Source organism: Chiloscyllium punctatum, chromosome 26, assembly GCF_047496795.1.
Source record: "Chiloscyllium punctatum isolate Juve2018m chromosome 26, sChiPun1.3, whole genome shotgun sequence".
Classification (NCBI taxonomy): domain Eukaryota; kingdom Metazoa; phylum Chordata; class Chondrichthyes; order Orectolobiformes; family Hemiscylliidae; genus Chiloscyllium; species Chiloscyllium punctatum.
Window position 1 is genome coordinate 18,336,627 of NC_092764.1, and position 25,384 is coordinate 18,362,010.

The following is a 25,384-nucleotide window of genomic DNA, read 5'->3' on the forward strand; positions in this document are numbered from 1 at the left end:
TGACGGACTTGTGTTTACTGAGGAATTCTTTTCCTCAAGCAACAAATAATGCCAGAATTATTATCAATTTCAAACTGAGATTGTCAGATTTTCATTAGCCAATGGTAATAAGGGCTGTGGGGCAAAGACAGGTTATGTGGGTTGGGTCACACAGTTGAGAACAGAAGGAGATGAATAGCTTCCTATTTTGCTTCATTTCTGTTTTAGGAGTCTTAGGGGGTGTGCGGTAGTCAGAATCGTTTCTGCTTTCACTCAGTTCCTGCATTGATAGTGAACACTGAGGATGGTTCATGGGGATTATGTTCAGCATGGACAGGTTGGATTGATGGATCTGTTTCCGTGCTTTATGACTCTAGGACCCTATGTTGTTCTCATGATATAAGTAAAGTTCGTGACTAATTTACTGCAGGTTTATCATGCAGTGCACTTGATGGCAATCATTTCTGTGTTTTGAAGTCACTTGCTGTCAGAAGGTTTACATTTATAACTGACCTGATACCCCATTCCTGATGAAGGGCTTTTGCCCGAATCGTCGATTTTCCTGCTCCTCGGATGCTGCCTGACCTGCTGTGCTTTTCCAGCACCACTCTAGTCTGAACTCTGGTTTCCAGCATCTGCAGTCCTCACTTCTGCCTTCGTATCTGACCTGCCTGTTCAGGCAGCCTGTTGCAAACACTGCCTCTGGAATGCCCTAATCTCTGATATACTGCATATGTTAATCTTCCTGTATTAGTAAAAGCTGTTCAAGTGCTCCTTCAACCATTCATCTGGTAGAGCAGAGGATTGTAAAGTTGATAAAGACACTCTTCAGTCGCTGGTTTGAGTCTGGCTCGAAGCAGATTAATTTTGGGGCTTTTGTCACACAGCGGTAGTGGCCCTGATTCTGAGCCAGGAGGCTTGAGTTTGAGATCCACCTGCTCCAGAGTGTATAATAACATTTCTGAACAGAAAGTTAGAAAATATCCAAGGCTGATCAGAAAATCCCCCTCTTCGTTGGTAGTTCTTTGCGAAGAAACACTTTACACCATTCACCAAGACCGTTCAGGAGACAGTGGGCCTATTGTGTGTAGTTTGAGGAAAGCTCCTTCTGGACAGAATAAGTTTGTGGGTCGAAACCCAGTAGATGGATCATTAGTTAGCTGAGAACAACTGATTCCAGCTGTCTACTGACATTGCACAGAAGAACACCAATACGCACTAATGCTTCAGCACTGATAGTAACCTATTCAGTCATAAATCCTCATTAACTCCTTCCTGTCAAGAACTTCCTGACAAATTTGAAAGCAGAACTGAAGCCATTTTTATTTATTTTGTTGAAATTCCCAATAAATTCACTAAACGCAATAACAACTCACATTTATATAGCCCCCTCAACGTCGCAAAATATTCTCCATAGTCTTTTACAAGAATAGAACATAGAACATAGAACAATACAGCACAGAACAGGCCCTTCGGCCCACGATGTTGTGCCGAACTTCTATCCTAGATTAAGCACCCATTCATGTACCTATCCAAATGCCGCTTAAAGGTCGCCAATGAATCTGACTCTACCACTCCCACGGGCAGCGCATTCCATGCCCCCACCACTCTCTGGGTAAAGAACCCACCCCTGACATCTCCCCTATACCTTCCACCCTTCACCTTAAATTTATGTCCCCTTGTAACACTCTGTTGTACCCGGGGAAAAAGTTTCTGACTGTCTACTCTATCTATTCCTCTGATCATCTTATAAACCTCTATCAAGTCACCCCTCATCCTTCGCCGTTCCAACGAGAAAAGGCCGAGAACTCTCAACCTATCCTCGTACGACCTACTCTCCATTCCAGGCAACATCCTGGTAAATCTTCTCTGCACCCTCTCCAAAGCTTCCACATCTTTCCTAAAGTGAGGCGACCAGAACTGCATACAGTACTCCAACTGTGGCCTAACCAAAGTCCTGTACAGCTGCAACATCACTTCACGACTCTTGAATTCAATCCCTCTGCTAATGAACGATAACACTCCATAGGCCTTCTTACAAACTCTATCCACCTGAGTGGCAACTTTCAAAGATCTATGAACATAGACCCCAAGATCCCTCTGTTCCTCCACCTGACCAAGAACCCTACCATTAACCCTGTATTCCGCATTCTTATTTGTTCTCCCAAAATGGACAACCTCACACTTGGCAGGGTTGAACTCCATCTGCCACTCCTCAGCCCAGCTCTGCATCATATCTAAGTCCCTCTGCAGCCGACAACAGCCCTCCTCACTGTCCACAACTCCACCTATCTTCATATCATCTGCAAATTTACTGACCCACCCTTCGACTCCCTCATCTAAGTCATTAATAAAAATTACAAACAGCAGAGGACCCAGAACTGATCCCTGCGGAACTCCACTTGTAACTGGACTCCATGCTGAATATTTACCATCTACCACCACTCTCTGACTTCGACCGGTTAGCCAGTTTTCTATCCAATTGGCCAAATTTCCCTCTATCCCATGCCTCCTGACTTTCCGCATAAGCCTACAATGGGGAACCTTATCAAATGCCTTACTAAAATCCATGTACACTACATCCACTGCTCTACCCTCATCCACATGCTTGGTCACCTCCTCGAAGAATTCAATAAGACTTGTAAGGCAAGACCTACCCTTCACAAATCCGTGCTGGCTGTCCCTAATCAAGCAGTGTCTTTCCAGATACTCGTAAATCCTATCCCTCAGTACCCTTTCCATTACTTTGCCTACCACAGAAGTAAGACTAACTGGCCTGTAATTCCCGGGGTTATCCCTATTCCCTTTTTTGAACAGGGGCACAACATTCGCTACTCTCCAGTCCCCTGGTACCACCCCAGTTGCCAGTGAAGACGAGAAGATCATTGCCAACGGCTCTGCAATTTCCTCTCTTGCTTCCCACATAATCCTAGGATACAAATTTGTATGTAAGCATACAAATGTTAACACCCAGCCAAAGTAACGGACATTGAGACAAGTTACCAAATTCTTGCTGGCTGATGACAATTTTTTTTTCAAGCAAACATTTAAAGGAGGTGAGAGAGATATTGGAGAGGTTTGAGGAAGGACTTCTAGAACATGGGGATAGCTAGCTTTTATTGATTCATAACTGCAGGCTCGAGGGAATGGGGCATTGATCAAGAGATCACAGTTTGAAGAAAACAGAGCTGTTAGACATGGGAAGAAGTGAAGGCATCAAGTAATTTGATTTGGAGGATGAGATTTTTGAATTGAACCAAGATATTTAATAAAGCTCTTCTACATTTAAGTGTATATATACTATAGGGCTATTGCAGAATGACTATGCTACTTTTTTATTGTTGACCTTTTTGAAGTCAGATCCAAGTTGTTTGGTACTGTGCCATTTCAGGGGGTTAAATGCAGATTTTGTGGATGAACAGCAGAGGTGAACCTGGTTTGATAGCTGTAATGTTGGTCGATAGAAACTGCTTTGTAAAAACACAAATATAGACTCCTGAAGTCCTATTTAACTAGATTGAACTGAATGTCAATTTTGTCGATTCCATCATCTCCCCAGGTCAACATTTATAAACTTGGTTCCCTCAGTTAATTTTTCCAGCGTTTTCTCTGTTACAATAGTGTTTGTCACAGGGACACTGATGAGCTTGACTTCAAGGTACTTTAGCAGCATCTTTTCTCTAATTCAGTGCCCCGCCCCCACCCTGCCCAAGGTACATTTCTGCCCTAAAGTCTTGCCAACTCAGGTGCCAATGGTAGAATAAGAAAATGGAGAATGTGTGAGAGGCCAGAGTTAGCAGAGCACACAAATCTGGGAGTGTCGTAGTCTGAGACAAGGAGGGATTTGGAAATGAGAACGGTGGCTCAGTGGTTAGCACTGCTGCCTCACAGCACCAGGGTCCCAGGTTCGATTCCAGCCTCGGGTGACATTCTCCCCGGGTCCACGTGGGTTTCCTCTGGGTGCTCCAGTTTCCGCCCACAGTCCAAAAGATGTGCAGGTCAGGCGAATTGGCCATGCTAAATTGCCCATAGTGTTAGGTGCATTAGTCAGAGGGAAATTGGTCTGAGTGGGTTACTCTTCAGAGGGTCGGTGTGGACTGGTTGGGCCGAAGGACCTGTTTCCATGCTGTAGGGAATCTAGTTTAAAGTCAAGACTTTGCTGGGGAACCAAGCAGTTGAAAGGTTTAAAAATCTGTCACTCACCTCATAAATGTTAGTGTTTGCCTATAAATGAAGAATTCTCAAGTTATTCCAGACAGCCTGGGTTGATGATACTGCCTTACCTCAACACACCTCCCCATTCTGTTTCCCTCACTGCTTGAAGGTGGAGGTTCCCTCAGGATCACCGTTCTCCCTGAGCTGGCTCCTCTCTCAGTGTCTCTCCTCACTAAGTGTAGCTCAGAATGGTCAGCTGAGAATTTCCCGGCTGGAAATCTGTGATGTGCATCAGCCTCAGGCGCACCTGAAACCAGCATTCTCCACCACAGAATGATGGTGAATCGGGATAGTCACTGGATGTTGCTCATACAAAGGAACTTTCAATCCTGAGGACCATTAAGGAGATGGCTCCCTGAGCCATTCCCTGAAAACAGGCCATATAGTGTGAGGAGGAAGGGGGGGGGGGGGGGGGGGGGGCGGAGGCTCTACACTGCTAGCCAAATATCAGAGTCCTTTATTTTTGTTCTCGATCTCCAGTATTTTTGATTTTTCTCAGCCTAGCTATAAGTATAACTTTAACATCAAAGAATAAGAAACAGGAGCAGGGATCATTTAACCCCTTAAGACGTCTTCTTCCTTCATCATGAACATGACTCGTCTCTTCTTGCAAGTTCACATTTGCACCTGCTCCCCATATTTAATTGAGCCACCAAAAATCATTCCGTCACGTTCTTAATTATGTTACACAATCGAACATCCATAACCTCTGGAGTGGAGAATTCTGAAGACTCGCAATTCTTTTGAGTGAAGGTATTTCTCCTCAGCTCCAGATCAACTGATTGCCTCCTTGTCCTGTCACTGAATGCATAGGTACTAGACTCCCCAGCAGGGACTCCCCAGTCTCTCAACTAGCAAGTGCTGGAGAAACTCCATCAGCATACATGGAGAGAAAGCAGAGTACATGGTTTGGCTCCAGTATGTCTTCTTAGGGGTCACTGGGCCAGAAACATTAACTCTGCTTTCTCTCGAGGCATGATGCCAACCCAGCAGAGTTTCTCCAGACACTTCTGTTTTATTTCAGATTTCGAGCATCCGCAGTTTTACTCTCTGAGTCTCTACCCTGTCAAGTCCCTTCAGAATTGTCTGTGTTTTCAATGAGATCACCTCTCGTTCTTCTAAAGGAGGCCTTGTGCAGTGGCTAGCATAGTCTCTGGGTTCCTCCCAATCTCTGGATTCATCACAAACCCTGGGTTCTTCCCAATCTCAGGGGGTTTGTCCCAATCTGTAGATTCATCATGATCTCTGGATTCATCCCAATTTCTGGGTTCATTCCAATCTCTGGGTTCTTCCCAGTCTCACGGGATTTGTCCCAATCTGTAGATTCATCATGATCTCTGGATTCATCCCAATCTCTGAGGTTCATCCCAGTCTCTGGGTTCTTCCCAGGCTCTGGGTTCTCCCAAGCCCTTGGTTCAAGCCCTATCTCAGGACCTGATTCTCACAGATGGTAAGTCATAGTGCCCCCAAAATGGGCTGTTATTGATCTGCAGATCCTGCGGATATGCTTCTGGTGCGCAATAAGGATGAGAGAATAACTTTACCAGCCAGGACTGTATGGTAGCTGCAGAGCAACTGCCTTCCCGCATTAAGAGACTCCCAAGGCTCTTGTACTATGGTGATAGTATTATTACTTCTGACCCAGGAGGCCTGGGTTCGAGCCCCACCTGTTCCAGAGGATTGTAATAACATTCCTAAACAGGTTGATTAGGAAATTGTGTTTTTTTTAAGAATCCGAATAGAGGTTCTTGGAGTGAACAAGCTTGTTCCTGAGTAAGTACCACACTTTTGCAATCTTAAAAATTTCAGAGAGTGTTGGTCAAGTTTACACAGTCGCTCCTCATAGGGCGACCGTGTCACTCCAGGGATGAATCTAGTGAGCAGTGATGATTGTGGGCAGTTAACACCTGTCACCTTGTCAGGCAGCAGGCATCTTTTTTTCTAACATGTTGGCAGCAGAAGTGGGGCTGTGCAACAACAGCAGGAGAAAAGGAACGCTTCCAATGAGGAAGTGCCAACACTCAGTCAGCAGCTCTGTGAGATTTGCATAAGGGCAGTGTCGATTGTGGAAGCACCTACCTCAAAACCAAAATATTCACTTTTTGAAAAACTCCCGAGAGGTGGAACCGTGTCTCGATGATCCTTATCACTCGAGATTTCAGTTCTTGACCTCAAGTGTGCTTTCTGCACTGTGTGTGATATCAGGCTTACTGTCACAGGGCTGCAGTGAGTCAGAAACTTGAGTCATACTGCTCTCAGTGACAAGTTTGAACAACACCATACACGCTAGCAACCGACATCCATATTAAGAGGAGACTGGCTCTCTCACCTTCTCTCTTTTTGTGCCCGTGGCAAAGTTGTGTGGGTTTCCCATCTCGGACACCCTGCCCTCCACTTCTGGCCTCTCGCGTTGACCTGGGAACAGGGTAACTTCTCTCAGGGAAACCTCCTCCTGACATGAACATCTACCAAGGTAAGAAAGCCTGCCTTCTGGACTGTTCCGTTCTGGTGGGGAAGGGCTGGTTTGTTTGGCTGTGCAGTAAGTAAAGGGGACAAGGGCTCAGGTTTCACTGAGCGGTTTGAACTTGCCTGCTCTCGAGGAGTAACTCGTTTGAGAGTGTTGAGGAAATGTAACCCTGTCGGGGAAACCAGGAGCTTGTTCAGTCAGTCTTCACTCTCCAGCTGTAAACCTCAAGGCTACAATTGAAGCAGCAAAGTGGTCACACATATCCAGTACTGAACTGGGGTCATACCCAGCTCTCCCTGTCGGCTGTAGATATTTTACATTACCATTTCCAATGTGCTTCCCTGCTTTGGAGTAGGTGGTACTCGAACCTGGGCCCTGTGCTGTGTGAGCTGTGGGTTAGTGGGAAGAGTGTGTCACTGATTTTGAGATGTAGAGCAGCCAGACTGCACTACAGTGAGGCAGGAGGAGCCTCCCTGTCACAGTGGGGAGACAGTACTGTGGGCAAGGGAGGCCTTTTGACCTGGAGCTCTTGAGAGTGAGGTCAGATGTGATAGAGCCCTCCCCTTCAGGAGTTCATTCAGGAGCTCAGGGAGTTAGGCTGGAAGCTAAAAGCTAGGACGGACAGAGTCGTCATCTCTGGGTTGTTGCCGGTGTCATGTGGCAGCAGAAGTGGGACTGTGCAACAACAGCAGGAGAAAAGGGGGGTGGCAAGGAATAGGGAGAGAGTGCAGTTGATCATGTGGCTGCAAGGATGGTGTAGGAGGGAGGGCTTCAGGTATTTTGACAATTGGACTGCATTCTGGGGAAGGTGGGACCTGTACAAGCAGGACAGGTTGCACCTGAACCAGAAGATTAGATTAGATTACAGTGTGGAAACAGGCCCTTCGGCCCAACAAGTCCACACCGACCCGCAACCCACCCATACCCTGACATTTACCCCTTACCTAACACTACGGGCAATTTAACATGGCCAATTCACCTGACCTGCATATCTTTGGACTGTGGGAAGAAACCGGAGCACCCGGAGGAAACGCACGCAGACACGGAGAATGTGCAAACTCCACACAGTCAGTCGCCTGAGGCAGGAATTGAACCCAGGTCTCTGGCGCTGTGAGGCAGCAGTGCTAACCACTGTGCCACCGTGCCGCCTACATACTGAGGGCACTAGTATCCTGGGAGGTAGGTTTGCTAGCACTCTTCGGGGGGTTTAAACTAATTTGGCAGGGGGATGGGATCCGGACTTGTAGTCCAGCAAGTAGGTTAGCTGTTTTTCAGGATGTCCAAGAATGTAGGGAGGCTGTGGAGAAGGTAGCACCGACAGGGAATACTTGCGGACACAGAGATGGGTTCAAGTGTGTATACTTCAACGCAAGGAGTATCAGAATTAAGGTGGGTGAACTTAAGGCGTGGATTGGTACTTGGGACTACGATGTTGTGGCAATCACGGAAACGTGGAGAGAAGAGGGACAGGAATGGTTGTTGGAGGTTCCTGGTTACAGATGTTTCAGTAAGATTGGGGGGATGGTAAAAAAGGAGGGGGGGTGGCATTGCTAATTAGAAATGGTATAATGGCTGCAGAAAGGCAGTTTGAGGGGGATCTGCCTTTGGAGGTAGTATGGGCTGAAGTCAGAAATAGGAAAGGAGCAGTTGGGTGTTTACTATAGGCCCCCCAACAGCAGCAGAGATGTGGAGAAACAGATTGGGAAACAGATTTTGGAAAGGTGCAGAAGCCACAGGGTAGTAGTCATGGGCGATTTCAACTTCCCAAATATTGATTGGAAGCTCTTTAGATCACGTAGATTGGATGGGGCGGTGTTTGTGCAGTGTGTCCAGGAAGCTTTTCGAACTCAGTATGTAGATTGTCTGACCAAAGGGGAGGCCATATTGGATTTGGTACTTGGTAACGAACCGGGACAAATGATGGGCTTGATAGTGGGTGAGCATTTTGGTGATGGTGACCACAATTCTGTGACTTTCACCTTGGTTATGGAGAGAGATAGGTGCGTGCAACAGGGTAGGTTTTACAATTGGGGGAAGGGTAAATACGATGCTGCAAGACAGGATCTGAGGAGCATAAGTTGGGAGCATAGGCTGTCAGGGAAGGATGTCGTTGAAATGTGGAACTTTTTCAAGGAAGAGATACGACGTGTCCTTGATATGTATGTACCTGTCAGGCAGGAAAGAGATGGTCGCATGAGGGAATCTTGGTTGATGAGGGAGGTTGAATGTCTTGTAAAGAGGAAGAAGGAGGCTTACATAAGGTTGAGGAAACAAGGTTCAGACGGAGCGTTGGAGGGATACAGGATAGCCAGGAGGGAGCTGAAGAAAGGGATTAGGAGAGCTAAGAGAGGGCATGAAAAATCTTTGGCGGGTAGGATCAAGGATAACCCCAAGGCCTTTTATGCGTATGTGAGAAACATGAGAATGACGAGAACGAGGGTAGGTCCGATCAAGGACAGTAGTGGGAGACTGTGTATTGAGTCGGAAGAGATAGGAGAGGTCTTGAATGAGTACTTTTCTTCAGTATTTACAAATTAGAGGGACCGTATTGTTGAAGAGGAGAGTATGAAACGGACTGATAAGCTAGAGGAGATACTTGTTAGGAAGGAAGATGTGTTGGGCATTTTGAACAACTTGAGGATAGACAAGTCCCCCGGGCCTGACGTGATATATCCTAGGATTATGTGGGAAGCAAGAGAGGAAATTGCAGAGCCGTTGGCAATGATCTTTTTGTCTTCACTGTCAATGTGGGTGGTACCAGGGGACTGGAGAGTGGCGAATGTTGTTCACAAAAGGGAATAGGGATAACCCTGGGAATTACAGGCCAGTTAGTCTTACTTCGATGGTAGGCAAAGTAATGGAAAAGGTACTGAGGGATAGGATTTATGAGTATCTGGAAAGACACTGCTTGATTAGGGACCGATTTGTGAGGGGTAGGTCTTGCCTGACAAGTCTTATTGAATTCTTTGAGGAGGTGACCAAGCATGTGGATGAGGGTAGAGCAGTGGATGTAGTGTACATGGATTTTAGTAAGGCATTTGATAAGGTTCCCCATGCTAGGCTTATGCGGAAAGTCAGGAGGCATGGGATAGTGGGAAATTTGGCCAGTTGGATAGAGAACTGGCTAACCGGTCGAAGTCAGAGAGTGGTGGTAGATGGTAAATATTAAGCCTGGAGCCCAGTTACAAGTGGAGTTCCGCAGGGATCAGTTCTGGGTCCTCTGCTGTTTGTAATTTTTATTAATGACTTGGAAGAGGGAGTCGAAGGGTGGGTCAGTAAATTTGCAGACGATAAGAAGATTGGTGGAGTTGTGGATAGTGAGGAGGGCTGTTGTCGGCTGCAAAGGGACTTAGATATGATGCAGAGCTGGGCTGAGGAGTGGCAGAAGGAGTTCAACCCTGTCAAGTGTGAGGTTGTCTATTTTGGAAGGACAAATAAGAATGCGGAATACAGGGTTAACGGTAGGGTTCTTAGTAAGGTGGAGGAGCAGAGGGATCTTGGGGTCTATGTTCATAGCTCTTTGAAGGTTGCCACTCAGGTGGATAGAGCTTGTAAGAAGGCCTATAGTGTATTAGCGTTCTTTAGCAGAGGGATTGAATTCAAGAGTAATGAGGTGATGTTGCAGCTGTACAGGACCTTGGTAAGGCCACATTTGGAGTACTGTGTGCAGTTCTGGTCGCCTCACTTTAGGAAAGATGTGGAAGCTTTGGAGAGGGTGCAGAGGAGATTTACCAGGATGTTGCCTGGAATGGAGAATAGGTCATACGAGGATAGGTTGAGAGTGCTAGGCCTTTTCTCATTGGAACGGCGAAGGATGAGGGGTGACTTGATAGCGGTTTATAAAATGATCAGGGGAATAGATATAGTGGACAGTCAGAGACTTTTCCCCCGGGTACAACAGAGTGTTACAAAGGGACATAAATTTAAGGTGAAGGGTGGAAGGTATAGGGGGATGTCAGGGGTAGGTTCTTTACCCAGAGAGTGGTGGGGGCATGGAATGCGCTGCCTGTGGGAGTGGCAGAGTCAGAATCATTGGTGACCTTTAAGCGGCAATTGGATGGGTACATGGATAGGTGCTTAAGCTGGGACAAATGTTCGGCACAACATCGTGGGCCGAAGGGCCTGTTCTGTGCTGTATTCTTCTATGTTCTATGTTTATTCTCCCTCGCTTACCCCAGAGCCGTGCAAAGTACACCCGAAAATGCTCATCCACATCGTTTCCATCGAATGCACCTTCCACCACGCTTGTAGACAGCACATTGTGTAGGTCAGAGCTTCAACTCTTCCCTCAAGTTATCTCTCACATTTATTCCTGATGTGATCATTCAGAAGTTTAAATGTCAAATGCTTATTGGGAAGTGAGGGTGTGAGGAAAGGTGGGAAGCTCCAGGTCTGTGTTCTGATTCCATGAAGAAAGCCCTATGGATCTTATTCCCATCCATCATCCATCCCATACATGTTGGAATTCCAGGGGGGGGGGGGGGTCTAATGTAGTGGTAATGTCCCTACCTCTGGACCAGATGTCCTGAGGTCAAGTCCCACTTATTCCACAAGCATGATACTTCTTTAACACGGATTGATATTATCTGCAGGTTAGAGTTCCACAACAGTGAAAACTTCACTCCATGTTGACAGTTGTGGGACCATCCAAAATGCGTGTCAATAAGCTTCTCTCCAGTAAATCAAACAAAGGAATTTCTTTACCCTAGAGAGTGTTTAACCTGTGGAATGTGCTTCCTTCCCTGCGGAGTTCTGGAGGTGAATACGATGGATACACTTTTGATCATGCTAGATAAACACAGAAATGAGAAAGGAATAGAAAAGGTGAGATGAAGTGAGATTTGGGCTTGTGTGGTGTGTAAACACTAGCACAAAACGTTTGGGCCAAATGGCCGGTTTCTGTGCTGTAACCTCCGTGGCTCAGTGGTTTGATTCCCACACAGGCAACTGTCTGTGTGGAGTTTGCACATTCTCCCTGTGTCTGCGTGGGTTTCCTCTGGGACTTCCAGTTTCCCACACTCCAAAGATATGCAGGTCAGGTGAATTGACCATGCTAAATTGCCCATACTGTCAGGTGCATAATCAGGGGTAAATGTAGGGGAATGGGTCAGGCTGGGTACTCTTCAGAGGGTCGGAGTGGACCGAAGGGCCTGTTTCCATTCTGTAGGGAATCTAATCTAATCTAATCGATTGGATTTTTGTGATAGTTTTGAATTTAAACTTTGAAGTACCTTGGGATATTTTAATTTACAAGGTGCTATATAAGTGCTGGTTAGTGTTGCTGCATGGATCCAGAATCCCATTTGGTCAATGCATGTCAACAACTTTCCAGAGTTATTCTGTGGTGGAAGCAGATTAGCTGATGTTATTCTTCACGATTGTCTTTCTTTGATCTTAATTTGTGTAATCATGTGAGGCAATGAATTATTCTAACAGACAAAAATCTGTGTGTGTATGTGCATGGCTGTCTATCTCAATTTGTGTGTGTGTGTTAGTCTGTCTCTCTTTGCATTTGTGTGTCTGTCACTTTGTGCCTGTCTCTTTCTCTGTGTTTTGCGAACATGCCTGTCTATCTCTCTGCCTGTATGTCTATCTCTGTGTATATATGTCTGCCTGTGTGTATGTGGGTGTGCATGTCTGTCTATGTGTCTGTCTGTGTGTGCCCGTTGATCTATCTGCCTTTTGTTTGTGTGTGTGTGTGCGTGCACCGCGCGCATGTAAGTCTGTCAATGTGTCTGTCTGTCTCTACCTGTGTGTGTGTGTGTGTGTCCTGGTAACCAGGGTGAAGATGAACATTCCACTCTTTGCATTTGTTAAGAGTGTGGATTTCTTGTTCCACGAGCAAGGGGTTAATTAACCGAGAGACCATGAGCAAAATCAATAAGATGTTAGGATTGTGAGGTCCAGCTTTATTTTAAAAAAAGCCAAAGAATGGTAGATGCTGGAAATCAGGAACAAAAACAGAATTTTTTGGAAAAATTCAACAGGTCTAACAGCATCTGTGGAGACAATGCACAAAGGCAAGCATTTCCTGTCCAGTGACCGTTGTTTAGAGTCTCAAGAACAGGAACCGAAACATTAAGTGCTTTCCCTCTACAGATGCTGCCAAAACTGCTGAGGTTTTCCAGCAATTTCTTTTGTGATGGAAATGGGGAGGGAGAATCTTGGATTTACTGTGATGAACAGGGGTGACACTGTGGCTCAGTGGCTAGCACTTCTGCCTCACAGTGCCAGGGTCCCAGGTTCGATTCCAGCCTCAGGTGACTGTCTGTGTGAAGTTTGTACATTCTCCCCGTGTCTGCATGGGTTTCCTCTGGGTGCTCTGGTTTTCTCCCAAAATCCAAAGATGTGCAGGTCAGGTGAATTGGCCATGCTAAATTGCCCATAGTTTTTAGGGATGTGTAGGTTAGGTGCATTAGTTAGAGGTAAAATGAAGAGTATTAGGGTAGGGGAATGGGTCTGGGTACATTACTCTTCAGAGGGTCAGACTTGTTGGGTCAATTGGCCTGTTGCCATACTGTAGGGATGCTATGAAAACCTATCTGCTTTTCTCATTTTTAGGCCGATAATCCCTTTTGAATGCATTTAACTGTGAAGGATCATTCCATAGGTGCTGCTAGCTGTCCAGTAACATGGAAATTTTTCTTCACCTAAGAATCTGGGCAGTGGTTTTCCCCAGGTGAAAACCTCACTGTAAAAGCTGATAATGATCTTGCCCAATAGGTGTTCACTAGACAGTGATCAGAAGTTGTCTTTCTCAGTGTTAGGGACCCAGGCCCCAACTGTGGGAAACTCCAGTACTCTTGCCCTGCCCCACCCAACCCCAATAAACACTTCACTGACCAGTCAGACTTGGAGGTTTTGTGTGACAGTTTGAACTAATTGTGCTTTCAGTGTTGTTGTGAAGCTGTCTCTGACTACAGAGCAGAACATTCTTCCAACGCAGTGAGTTACCATTTGTGGACCGGAAATTGGGATACTGAAAGAGTTGGTAGAGAGCATGGCTCCACACAGGCTGCTAGCTCATACTCTCTGTCCCTAGCAGCTATTGGCTGAAGCTCAGGAACAAAGCCACATTTCTCCCTTCCCTCGGGAAATTTTACAAAATTCGGGAAACCAAGGTGAAGGCCTGCTCTTCGGGAGAAAGTGAGGACTGCAGATGCTGGAGGTCAGAGTCGAAATGTGTGGTGCTGGAAAAGCACAGCCAGTCAGGCAGCGTTCCAGGAGCAGGGAGATGACATTTTGATCATAAGCTCTTCAGGAATGAGGAATTCCTGATGAAGGGCTTATGCTTGAAACATCAACCTTCCTACTCCTTGGATGCTGCCTGGCCTGCTGCGCTTTTCCAGCACCACACTCTTCGACACAACCTGCTCTTCAGGCCATTCAGAGAGAAGGTTGAGAGCACATTGAGAGGTAGTGTTGAGATGACACCTACCTTGATGTTTTGGAGTATGTTGGAGGAAATAAAGATTTACTAAGGCAAGAAAAGTTCTGTAATGTTTCTATAGTCCAGCATTCTCTCCCTAAGCCTCCAGAACACTGTGCCTTTTACTATTTACCAATTTGACCAGACTTCTATTCACTTATGCTAAAATTATCTTTCTTGGCTCACTGTCAATTTTATCAGATTACTGGGCTGTAAATGCTGTGCTATAGCTGTCGTATATCAAGTCCCACTCCAGAGACTCTGCCACGCACAACATAGACCCATTCCTTGTTGCTGTACTGTTAGAGGGGCCACCTTTCAGAGGAAATAGTCAACAAAAATTCTGATCTTCGTTCTCTGGGTATAAAAGATCCCTCCAGATTCTTTGTGGGACAGCAAGGGAATTCTGTGTCACTGTCTCTGTGTCACAATTCCATGTGTCTGTGTCACTGTCTGTGTGTGTGTGTGTCTCACTGTCTATGTGTATCTATGTGTGTGTGTGTCACTATGTGTGTGTGTGTTTTTTCTCTCTCTGTTTGTGACTGTGTCACTATCTGTATGTCACTGTCTGTGTGTCTCTTTCTGTGTCTGTGTGTCACTGTCTGTATGTCTCTCTATGTGTGTCACTGTCACTATGTGTCTGTCTCTGTATCTGTGTGTGTCTCTGTGTGTGTCACTGTCTCTGGATGTGTGTCACTGTCTCTGTGTGTCTGTCTCTGTGTCTGTGTGTGTCACTATGTGTGTGTATCACTGTGTGTGTGTGTCTCTCTCTCTGTGTCACTGTGTGTGTCTCTGTCACTGTGTGTTTGTGTGTCTCTGTCACTGTATGTGTGTGTGTGTGTCTCTCTGTCACTCTGTGTGTGTGTGTGTGTGTCACTTTTCCTTTCCCTGTGTGCATTATGCCATCTGTCAGGCAGATTTGCCGTGATCTTTCACTGGAGGGGCCTTTCTTTGTGTGCTTAGCACACGTGACTCCAACAGTTGCGTTGTAGCAATCGAGCCGACCTCAGCAGGTGTTTGGCGACGGTGGAACAATGCCTGTGTCTACAGGAGCTGCTGCAACACAGGGTTTGTTTTAACTGTGAGGATGCTGCTCACTTTACAGCGGCAAAACCCACAGGCTGTTTCCACCCGAAATTCGGGATCGAGAAAATCTTCGGATGTGTGATCAGGGGAGGTATAACAACCAGAGCTTGTATTTATGAAGCATTATAACAACCTTTCTCTGGAACGTATGTACAGACTGTACCAGATCAGAGTCAATCCACTCCCACCCCCAACAGGGGCATTGTCATTGACTGTGTCACTAGAGGCCACTTTGTATTTGTGGAGACAAAGGTGGGGGAAAAGTGTGTTGCTTCTAAAGAACAGAACTCGGGGCTGGACTGTGGCCAGAGAAAGCCAGAGGAGAGGCTATAGCCTGCAGACAGCAGCTTCAATCTCTGTGGGATTTGCACAACACTTGCACTTTTAGAGCTGGGCCATTTTAACACCGTGCATCACCTCGGGGTGATTGATGTGAGTGATTATCAGGCCGACTTTGATTCCTGTCCCACGAGAAGCTCTTTGGGGTGAGGTTAACCAGAAATTCAGCCGAAGGGCAAGGGGCCTCGTACTTCAGTGCCAGCCTGGGCAGTGCCAGGAAAACTAGCCAAAGGCCAGGGGCTTCCCGCAGGTCCCACTGCCTGTCCAGATAGCTGGCCTGGAAGCAACGAGGTGAGATTTCTGAGGCTTGTACCAGCTCCGATCTGAAACTTGATTTTCTGTGCAGTTGCGTGAGGTGGGGTGCTAGTCTGAATGACCCAGGAGCACAGGGCCGTAATAACCTGGGGAGAGACCGAACGAGAGCAGCTGAAAGGTGGTGGATAAGGCGGGCGGTGAGTGAGGAGGGGAAACGAGGCTACCCAGTGCAGGAGCTGGCGAACTATCCTCACCTTGCTTCCCTGCATTGACAAGCAACCTCTTTTTTTAAAAATAGATAATGTGTGTGTGTGTGTCTCAATTAATGTGAGGCCTCCTCTTGCCTGCAGCTGGGGTTTACCAGTCTGCTGAGGTTGGCTGGGAGTTACTTGCAGACGGTTGCTCTCCCTCATTATAATGTGAGCAGCTGCAGCAGTGCCCTGGCTCAGTGCCGTGTGTTGACAGGCGTACATACCTCAAAGAATAGCATTTGTTATTGCACAATGTGCAGCAAATGACAGCCGAGTGCATGGCTGGAGGGTGTTCTCCAAGCTGCTGCTTCAAGCTCCTCACCCATTCACCGCCAATTCTTGAGGGAGGTTGGACAGGTACACAGTCCCCGCTCCCCCTCCCCTCCTAATACTTCCTTTCTCTGGCGTTGCTGGCAAGGTCAGCGTTTGTCACCCGTTCCTAATTGCCGAGCTGTTTCACTTTCACGTCAGTGACATTGCTCTGGGTCTGGAGTCACGTAGTAGGCCAGACCAGGTAAGGATGGAGGATTTCCCTCCCCAGAGGACACGAGTGAACCAGATAGGTTTTTATAACAATCTGTGCTGCTGTCATGGTCAGTACTTATTGAGGCAAACTTTGTATTTCACATTTATAAATTGAATACAATGCGGGATTTGAACCCCTTCTCCAGTATATTTGGGCCTCTGCATTGCTAGTCCAGTCATATTGCTAGAGTGTCCCCCTAACACCTCCCCTTTGTGTTCACATATAAACATGAAATCATACCAACGAGGAGGATTCCCTACTTCAGCTCTTATCACCTAAAGCCTCTCCCTGACCCCTCACCACTTGGTTCTGCTCCCCATCCCCTCTGCCCACTTCTCCCTTAGTCCCTCGTGCCCTCCTCGCTGGCCTTTCTCCTTTCCACCCTGCCCCTCTCCTGCTCCCCCTCCTCAGGCTCAGGATTACCCAGACCAGTGGTAGAGAGCACAGTGGATGGCATTGTGTGGCATGATCAGATTTTGTGGGTTGTTGATTGAAGTAAATATCGGTCAGGTGTGTACCCTTTTCTTCAAAATCCACTTGAACCAAGAGAGCCCTCGCTTTAAAACCCTGCAGCCGTGTGAATTGGTCTGTACACACGCCACAGCTGACAACCATAAGCACCTGTGAGCACACTTTTCCAAAGCTCTCAAGTCCTGCTGGACTGTTGCATGTACGCCAAGTACAGATTCCTCAGACTTCAATTACACAGGTGACCCCTGCTTTCCTGAATACTCAGCAAGACTGACTCTCTCTCTCTCTCCTTTAAATGCTCTTCTGTGGAGTTACAGTGCAGAGAGTCTGGAAAGGCCAGCAGTGCTTTTAATTTTGCTTGTTTTTGTCTTCCTGCTTTTCCCATTTTGCAGCGTTTCCGACAAGCAGTGCATGGTCTTTATCCTTTGGGGAGTGAAGACTGCTTTCCCTTCTCACCCAGGCAGGCTTCTTCACCATGTCTAACAATTGGACGGCAAATTTGCAGAGTTCAGCAGGAGCTCAGTTGTCTTTCTCCACACTTTCCTGCTCAGTAGGTAATAACTCAGTTCAAGAGCGGTCCCATTGGTGTGCAATATTTTGGCTGTATGTTTTGGGCAGTGCGGTTTTTGTCTACTTTGGTTTTCTTATCCCTCACCACACCATTGTCTCTGCCTCCCAGTCTGTGCAAAACAGCCAACTGCTTCTGAGCATGCACTTGTAGAGTAGACCTTTAATTTCTCCTTCCACCACCCTGTACCACATTAACTATATTTATCTTGCGTTTTTAAACTTGCTGATACATTTGAAGTTGTTTACCTGAGGTTTAGAAGTAAACTTAACCTACAGAATGAAACAGCCAGTGCAAGTTAATGCAGATAAAGCATTCCCATATGTGAGGCCAAGCTTTTAGGCAGCAAGGAAAGGAAAATAAAGTATTGTGTTTCTGTGGCAGCGTTTGTGACATCCTGTTGTGGTTTGAAGCCAGTGAAGTGCAATTGCAGTTTTTACTGGAGGAAATGGGCCCATTTGCACCTGGGCAGCACAGTGGATCAGTGGGTTAGCATTGCTGCCTCACAATGCCAAGGACCTGGGTTCAATTCGACTGTCTATGTGGAGTCTGCAAATTCTCCCCGTGTCCTCTGGGTGCTCTGGTTTCCCCACACAGTCTAAAGATGTGCAGGTTAGGTGAATTGGCCATGCTAAATTGGCCAAAGTGTCCAGAGATGTGCAGGCTAGGTGGGTTAACCATGGGAAATGCAGGTTTACAGGAATAGGATGGGGGGGGGGGGGGGGGCGGAAATGTGGATGAATCATTGTGGGATGCTGTTTGGAGGTTGCTATGAATCTGATGGGCCAAATGGCCTGCTTTCATAATTCTATGACTCTTGCAGGCAGCAAGCTCTCTCAAACAGCAATGAAGTGCGTGATAGGGTAAACCTGTTTCTGTGAGATGGGGATAAATGTTGACCAGATCCTGGGGAGAGCTCGCTTGCTCTACTCTGGAATAGTAATGTGAGATCTTTTGCATTCTCTTGAGAGGCTGATGGGTCTCAGTCAATTAGTGTAGTGCTCCCTCTGTTCAAAACTGGAGTATTAGCAGAGAGCATAGATCACTGAGCCATGACAGACGCTGTAGCAGAAGGGGCTGTAAGGTTCAGTACTGATTTTTGTACCCATCCAGAGGCACTTCCCAAGCTGAACTGAGGATTGACATGCACCTGAAGCACAAGGGAGGAGCTGGTGCTTTTGGACTGTCTGAGATCCTGAACTGAGAGAAAGCTGGTGTCCACTGAAGAGGATCACAAACCTGGAGAGTGTGTGGCCATGTCCCAGCCGAATACTTGAACTGTGCCAAAAGGGAACTACTAGCAGCTTTTAGACAGCAGAGGGCAGGGACGGCCCAGAGTATCCAGCTCCGAGAAGCACACAGGCTTTTGGAAATGAAGGAGACGTTTGCACAGAGAAACCTGAAGCTGCTTCTCTGTACACCATTCTGAGATAAAGAATTCATAGAATCCCTACAGTGTGGAAACAGGCCATTTAGCTCAATAAGTCCACACTGATCCTCCAAAGAGTAACCCACCCAGACCCATTCCCTGACATTTACCCGACTGATAACCTACACATCCCTGAGCACTATGGGCAATTTAGCATGGCTAATTCACCTAACCTACACATCCCTGAGCACTATGGGCAATTTAGCATGGCCAATTCACAATGTACACTTCCCTGAACACTATGGGCAATTTAGCATGGCCAATTCACCTAACATACACATCCCTGAGCACTATGGGCAATTTAGCATGGCCAGTTCACCTAACGTACACATCCCTGAGCACTATGGGCAATTTAGCATGGCCAATTCACCTAACCTACACATCCCTAGCACTCTGGGCAATTTAGCATGGCCAATTCACCTAACCAGCGCATCTTTGGATTGTGGGAAGAAACTGGAGCACCCAGAGGAAACCCACACAGACACAGAGAATGTGCAAAGTCCAAACTGACAGTCAACCAAGACTGGAATCGAACCCGGGTCCCCAGCGCTGTGAGGCAGCAGTGCTAACCATTGAGCCTCCATGCTGCCCACTCCCTGTCGATCTACATTATCGTTTGAAAGGAATATATTCAAATATTGTGTCTTTTGTTAAACAACCCGGAGGCTTGGTGAGCCTATAGTTTCCCACTGATTTCACCATGGCAATGTCTCAGCCAATCAGAGTTGACTTCACAATCAGTCAGCTCACCGCCAAGTCACCACCCCCTTTTTCTCTTGTACTATAAGTTGAGTTATTTGTTTGAAATTTTTTTTTGTGTATGTGTGTTTGTTGCAATGAGTGCGAGATGAAAAGCTTCAGCAACTTGCAGACCTGCATATTAGGAGTAGGCCATTCGCCCCTCAATCCTGCTGTGCCATTCAATAAGGCCATGGCTGCTGTGTTCCACTCCACAGTCTCACCTATCCCCAATGATCTTTGACCCTTGTTCTTATCAGGAATCTGTCTTACCTCTGCCTTAAAGAGATTTAAAGACTCTGCTTTTGAGAAAGATGGTTCCGATGACTCTAAACCCTTTAGAAGTAAAGAAAAACACTTCTGCCTTATCTGCGTTTCAAATGGATAATACCATTTTAAATTTAAATGGTGACTCCAGTTCTATAATCTCTCTAAAAGGAAACGTCCATTTCACATATTTTAACTTTCAGCGATTTTCAATTTCCTTACGATCAAACAACTGCAAATATTTTGCAGTGTATGCTCTGTAATATTTAGTTAAAAATCACACAACACCAGGTTATAGTCCAACAGGTTTAATTGGAAGCACACTAGCTTTCGGAGCGATGCTCCTTCATCAGGTGAAGTAGCACCGTTTAGGAACACAACCACCTGATGAAGGAGCGACACTCCGAAAGCTAGTGTGCTTCCAATTAAACCTGTTGGACTATAACCTGGTGTTGTGTGATTTTTAACTTTGTACACCCCAGTCCAACATCTCCAAATCATGACTGTAATATTTAGTGACTGTCGTCCTTGGTTAGGTAGCAGCGATGTAGTTCCCTGAACCTCCTGCAGGGACCGCAGCCTTGTGATCATTGAGGCTCACAGCTTGAGCCCCTTGCCCATTTTCAAGTGAACATTGGCAAATCGATTTTGCTCAAAGCACACTCAGTCATGGGGTGTGTGCAGCAATGGGCCAAGTGAGGGTTTTTCCATGTAAACCACCATGAAATTACATTAACTGACACCAGAGACAGATGCTGACTTAATTCCAGCAGTTGGCAAAACCATAGCAAAGGCACGTTCTCGTCATGTGAAGAATTAAAAGGGAAGTTAGCAAAAGAATTCCTCACACAGCAGTTGGTTAGAATGTGGAACTTCTCTTCAGTAGCCACTGTTGAAGCAGTCTCTTCCATAAATGTTTCGAAAAGGGAATTTGGTAGTTGTTGGAAAGGGAGGCATATTAATCATCGAGTCCCTACAGTGTGGAAGCAGGCCATTCAGTCCAAAAAGTCCACATTGACCCCTGGAAGATCATCCCATGTAGACCCACTCCTATCCTATCTCTGTAACCCCGCATTTCCCATTGCTAATCCACCTAACCTGCACATCTTTAGACTGTGGGAGGAAACTGGAGCACCCGGAGGAAACCCACATAATCACAGGGAGAATGTACAAACTCCACACACACAGGTGCCTGAGGCTGAAATAAAATCCGGGTCCCTGGCATTGTGAGGCAGCAGTGCTAACCACTGAGTCACCGTGCCGCCTTCCAAAACAGCGGGAGGGGGTGGGGGAACAGGATTCGATCAGGTGAATGTTAAGTGATTTGGGTTGCCCTGGGGAAAGGAAGCCAATCCAACCTCATTCCCCATATGTAATAACCAGTTTCATTCGGTAACTCCAATACAAAGAGAAACCAGGGTCTTGGTGCTTTTCCATTTGACCTTGGAGTTGACCTGTACACTTCCAGGACTTTCACTTTACTCCTGCAATCTCTAGGGATAGGGTAGGAAGGAGCAAGTGATGAAGAAAGTCAGCCATGCTGAATGGTGGACATGTCTGGAAAGGCCAAATGACCAGCTCCCGTTCCTAGTTCTTGTGTTCACACATCGTTCATGCATACAGATATGCACATATACATAGATGAGAATCCTAACCTTCCCTGCAGATTAGTTTGACAAATGAATTTGAATTCATAATTGTGGCAAAAGCAGAATTTTCTTCTCATCTGGCAAGTCTTCAGGCTCTTGGGAGTAAAACAGCCCACCTAGAACTATAGAAAGCTAAAAAAAAGGAGCAGGAGTAGCCCCTTTAAGCCATTCAGTGGTGATTGTAGCTGATCATGCAACCTAACCCCGTGTTCCTGCTTTCACACCACACCCTTTGATTCTATTAGCCCTAAAAGCTATGTCCATCTCCTCCTTGGAAGCTTTCAATGTTTTAGCTTCAATCATTTTCCCTGGCAGAGAGTTCCACCAGCTTGCCATTCTCTGAGTCGAGGCATCTCTCCTCATCTCAGTCCCAAATGGCTTCCCCGCCCCGTATTCCTTAAACTGGTTCTGGAACAGGGTTGTGGTGGAGCACGGACTGGAGGTTACCATTCAAGAATGAAAAAGTACAAGTGAATCATCTGGGGATAATGACTTGGAAAAGCTACAGTCAATATGTTCAGTCCTACAATGTGGGTCAAAACAAGAACTAAACTTGGGATTGAACCTGCCTTGCCCATCAAGCCTGAACATGGCACTATGAAATGGTGATGGCACAGATGACTCAGGAGGCCAAGTTGCCAAGGTAGCCTGCACTCTCCTGCTCCGGCTACATCAATCTTATGTTACCCCCCAGTCCCTCATTTAACTCTAGCCCGTTGGTTTCGTGTTGTTATCATTCCATCTGGTCTTCGGCCCACTTACGCAGTGCTTCCTGTCTACCTTTCCTTCCAGCATCACCTTTTCTATACCATTGCTTCTTGCCACATACCCCTGACTGCTGTAAGAACCCTGCGTTTGTAAGTTTCTCAGTCAGTTTTATCTTCAGAAAAAGCAACCCTTTTTCGTCTCAATCTTTGTCATGGTCACACCGTGTGACAACAGCAAACACCAATGCTTTAAAAACTTTAGTCATTTTCCAGACAGACATATCTTCCCACACATTAATTAGTGCTACCACTGCTTATTTGACTGTTCAAACTCAGCTTTACATTACTGGATTGTTATTCACATTACTGCCTGGGTAGGGGCTGATGTAATGTGAGTGATCAGCTGTACAACAGTCGAGATACAGAATGTCTTAACAAGCAGTGATAACACTAACTAATGATTACACTAACTAATGTTTGGAAAGAGCAATCTATAAAATGTACAGATGCACTGGAGTGACTTTCAAGTATCTAACCTCATTTTGTGCTTCAGGTAATGTGATAAAGGAGGAAAACACAGCTCAGTTCAACCCCCTAATTAGATCCCAGACTCACAATCACTCCCGGGTGTCCATAATTCTTTCTTTAATGCATCTGAACCCCCTAAATAGATTAAAGCCACGCGATCACTCCAGGGTATTCATCATTCTTTATATGGTTTCTAATAACGATTGCCTCATTATGCTAATCTGCTTTTTAATGTTCATATCATCATTTTTTGCGCCTTTTTGAGCTTCCCTTCCCAGTGCCAAGTTGCCCCTCTGCGAGCGACACTTTGTGATAGGGAGGAGAGTGCAGGCAGGGGACCTGTACCAGTGCCAATGCCATCCGAGGTAATGTCTTTCGGCGTTTGCAGAGTTGTCTTCTCTTCAGTGGGAAGAGTCAACAGAGGAACAGGAGTAGGCCATTCAGCCCCTCAAGCCCGTTCCACATTCAGTGATAGCATAGTGATCTGTGCCCTAACTCCATATACCTTCCTTTGGCTCTTATCTCTTAATAACTTTTTTGCTTAATAAACATTTATCTCTGTGAAATTTAAAATTCACATCAGATCCAGCACCAACTGCCATTTGTGGAAGTGAGTTCCCTTTGTGTATAGAAGTGTTTCCTAACATCACTCCTGAACAGCCTGGCCCTAATTTTGAGACAATGCCCTGGTTCTAGAATCACTAACCAGTGAAAATAGTTTATCTTTATCGATCCTGTCTCTTCCTGTTAGTATTTTAAGGATCAGATCACTCCTTAACTTTCTAAATTAGAGAGAAAATAGGCTTAATTTGTATAATTTCTCCTCATACACTGTAACCCCTGGAATCTAGGTGCCATTCTTGGAAATCTACATTGTACCCCCTCCAAAGGCAGTATATCCTTCCTAAGGTATGGTGCCCAGATCTCACTGTACTCCAAGTGGGGTCCAGCAAGAGTTTTGTATAACTGCAGCATAACCTCTGCATCCTTGCACTCCAGTCCTCTCAATATAAAGACAAGCATTCCATTAGCAACCAAACCCCAAGTCTTTTTGGACATCTTTGACTTTGTACTCTGATCTAAACTTATTCCAAAATGAATAACCTCACAATTGCTTACATTGAACTCTACCTGCCACAGTTTTGCCCATTCACTTAGTCTACCAATATCACTTAGTCTACCAATATCACTTTGTAATATTCTGCTGTCATCTACACTGTCTACAATGCCACTTAACTTCCGGTCATCAGCAAGTTTGGAGGTATGACTTTCTATGTCATTATCCAAGTCAATAAATAATATGATTAATTGAGGCGCTAACACAGAACCTTGTGAGACACCTTTGGTCACATCCTCCCAATTTGGGTGCCTATCAATTATCCTTACTGTCTGTCACCTGCCACTCAACTAATTTCCCTTCATCTCAGTAATTTGCCCTTACTTCCATCGGCTTCTACCTTTATTGAACAATCTGTTTTGTTTGACTTTATTAAATGCTTTCTGGAAGTCCACATAAGCAACGCCCATGGACATTCCCCTGTTCACTACCTTAGCCACATCTTCAAAGAATTCAGTAAGGTTTATCATGCAAGATTTACCTGTCATTAATCCATGCTGGCTCTCCTTAATTTCAAAGAGTTCAGTCACCCCATCCTTAATTGTAGACTCCCAACAATTTTTCCTCTACAGACATTTGGTTAGTTGGCCTGTAATTCCCTGGTTTTCTGCTTCCGTCCTTCTTTAAACGTTAAGTCCTACTGGGATCGACAACAGATTCCAGACTTTGCACTGTAAAACGCTTCCAATACAGGACAAATGTTCCAAGGAATTTCTCCAGACCCACGCTCACATACAGTTTGACGTGAAGCTGTCTCAGGTGGTGCTGTCACAATTGTCAACAACTCTTTGTCAAAGAGGCAGGTTCAAAAGTACCATACAGGGGAAGAGGGAGGCGTAGAGGTTTGGGTCCTAAGCAGTAGGAGGCAAAGCTGCGGAGAGCAGGGCCACTGAACACTGGAGCTGTGCAAGAGGCAGGATTATAGGAGTGCAGCAATCTGGAAAGGGTGACGCCAGGAACAGATCTGAAAGCAAGGGTAAGAATTTTAAAGTCTAAGATGTATGGTGGCCCAGGCACCAGTGTTACTTAATGGGCACAAGGTTTATTGCAGCGACTGATTTAGTTCTTCTCTGGATGCGCATGTAAGCTAAGACGTGGTGTCAGCAAGCCATTCCACTGTGGGAGGCATCACAGCTGAGCAGAGTCATGTAATCGCTCCCGCACTTTGTGGGATTGGTGACCTGGGAATCGTGAGTCAGCCATTAGATACTGATCTCTGAACAGGCTACAGTACAATCACAATTATCTGAACGAGACTGGCGGGGAGTATTTTGTTTGGATAATTGATCATTTAGATAACCGATCTGATCGTAAACAAGTGGCAATTTGAGTGCTGGTTATCGAACATTTCTTGGTTATCTGG

At 46.0% G+C, this 25,384-nt stretch overlaps 1 protein-coding gene across 8 annotated transcripts in view; it reads left to right on the forward strand.

Annotated features, from left to right (window-relative positions):
- gse1b (Gse1 coiled-coil protein b) overlaps positions 1 to 25,384 on the forward strand; it is a 627,491-nt gene that overhangs the window by 319,949 nt on the left and 282,158 nt on the right. The window contains exon 1 of one of the 8 annotated variants that reach the window (XM_072595900.1): positions 6,637 to 6,667. The exons of the other annotated variants lie outside the window; for them this stretch is intronic. Coding sequence (XP_072452001.1) covers positions 6,652 to 6,667 — 16 coding nt within the window. The 5' untranslated portion in view covers positions 6,637 to 6,651. Of the gene's footprint in view, positions 1 to 6,636; positions 6,668 to 25,384 lie in introns of those variants that run through there. 8 annotated transcript variants of the gene reach the window in all.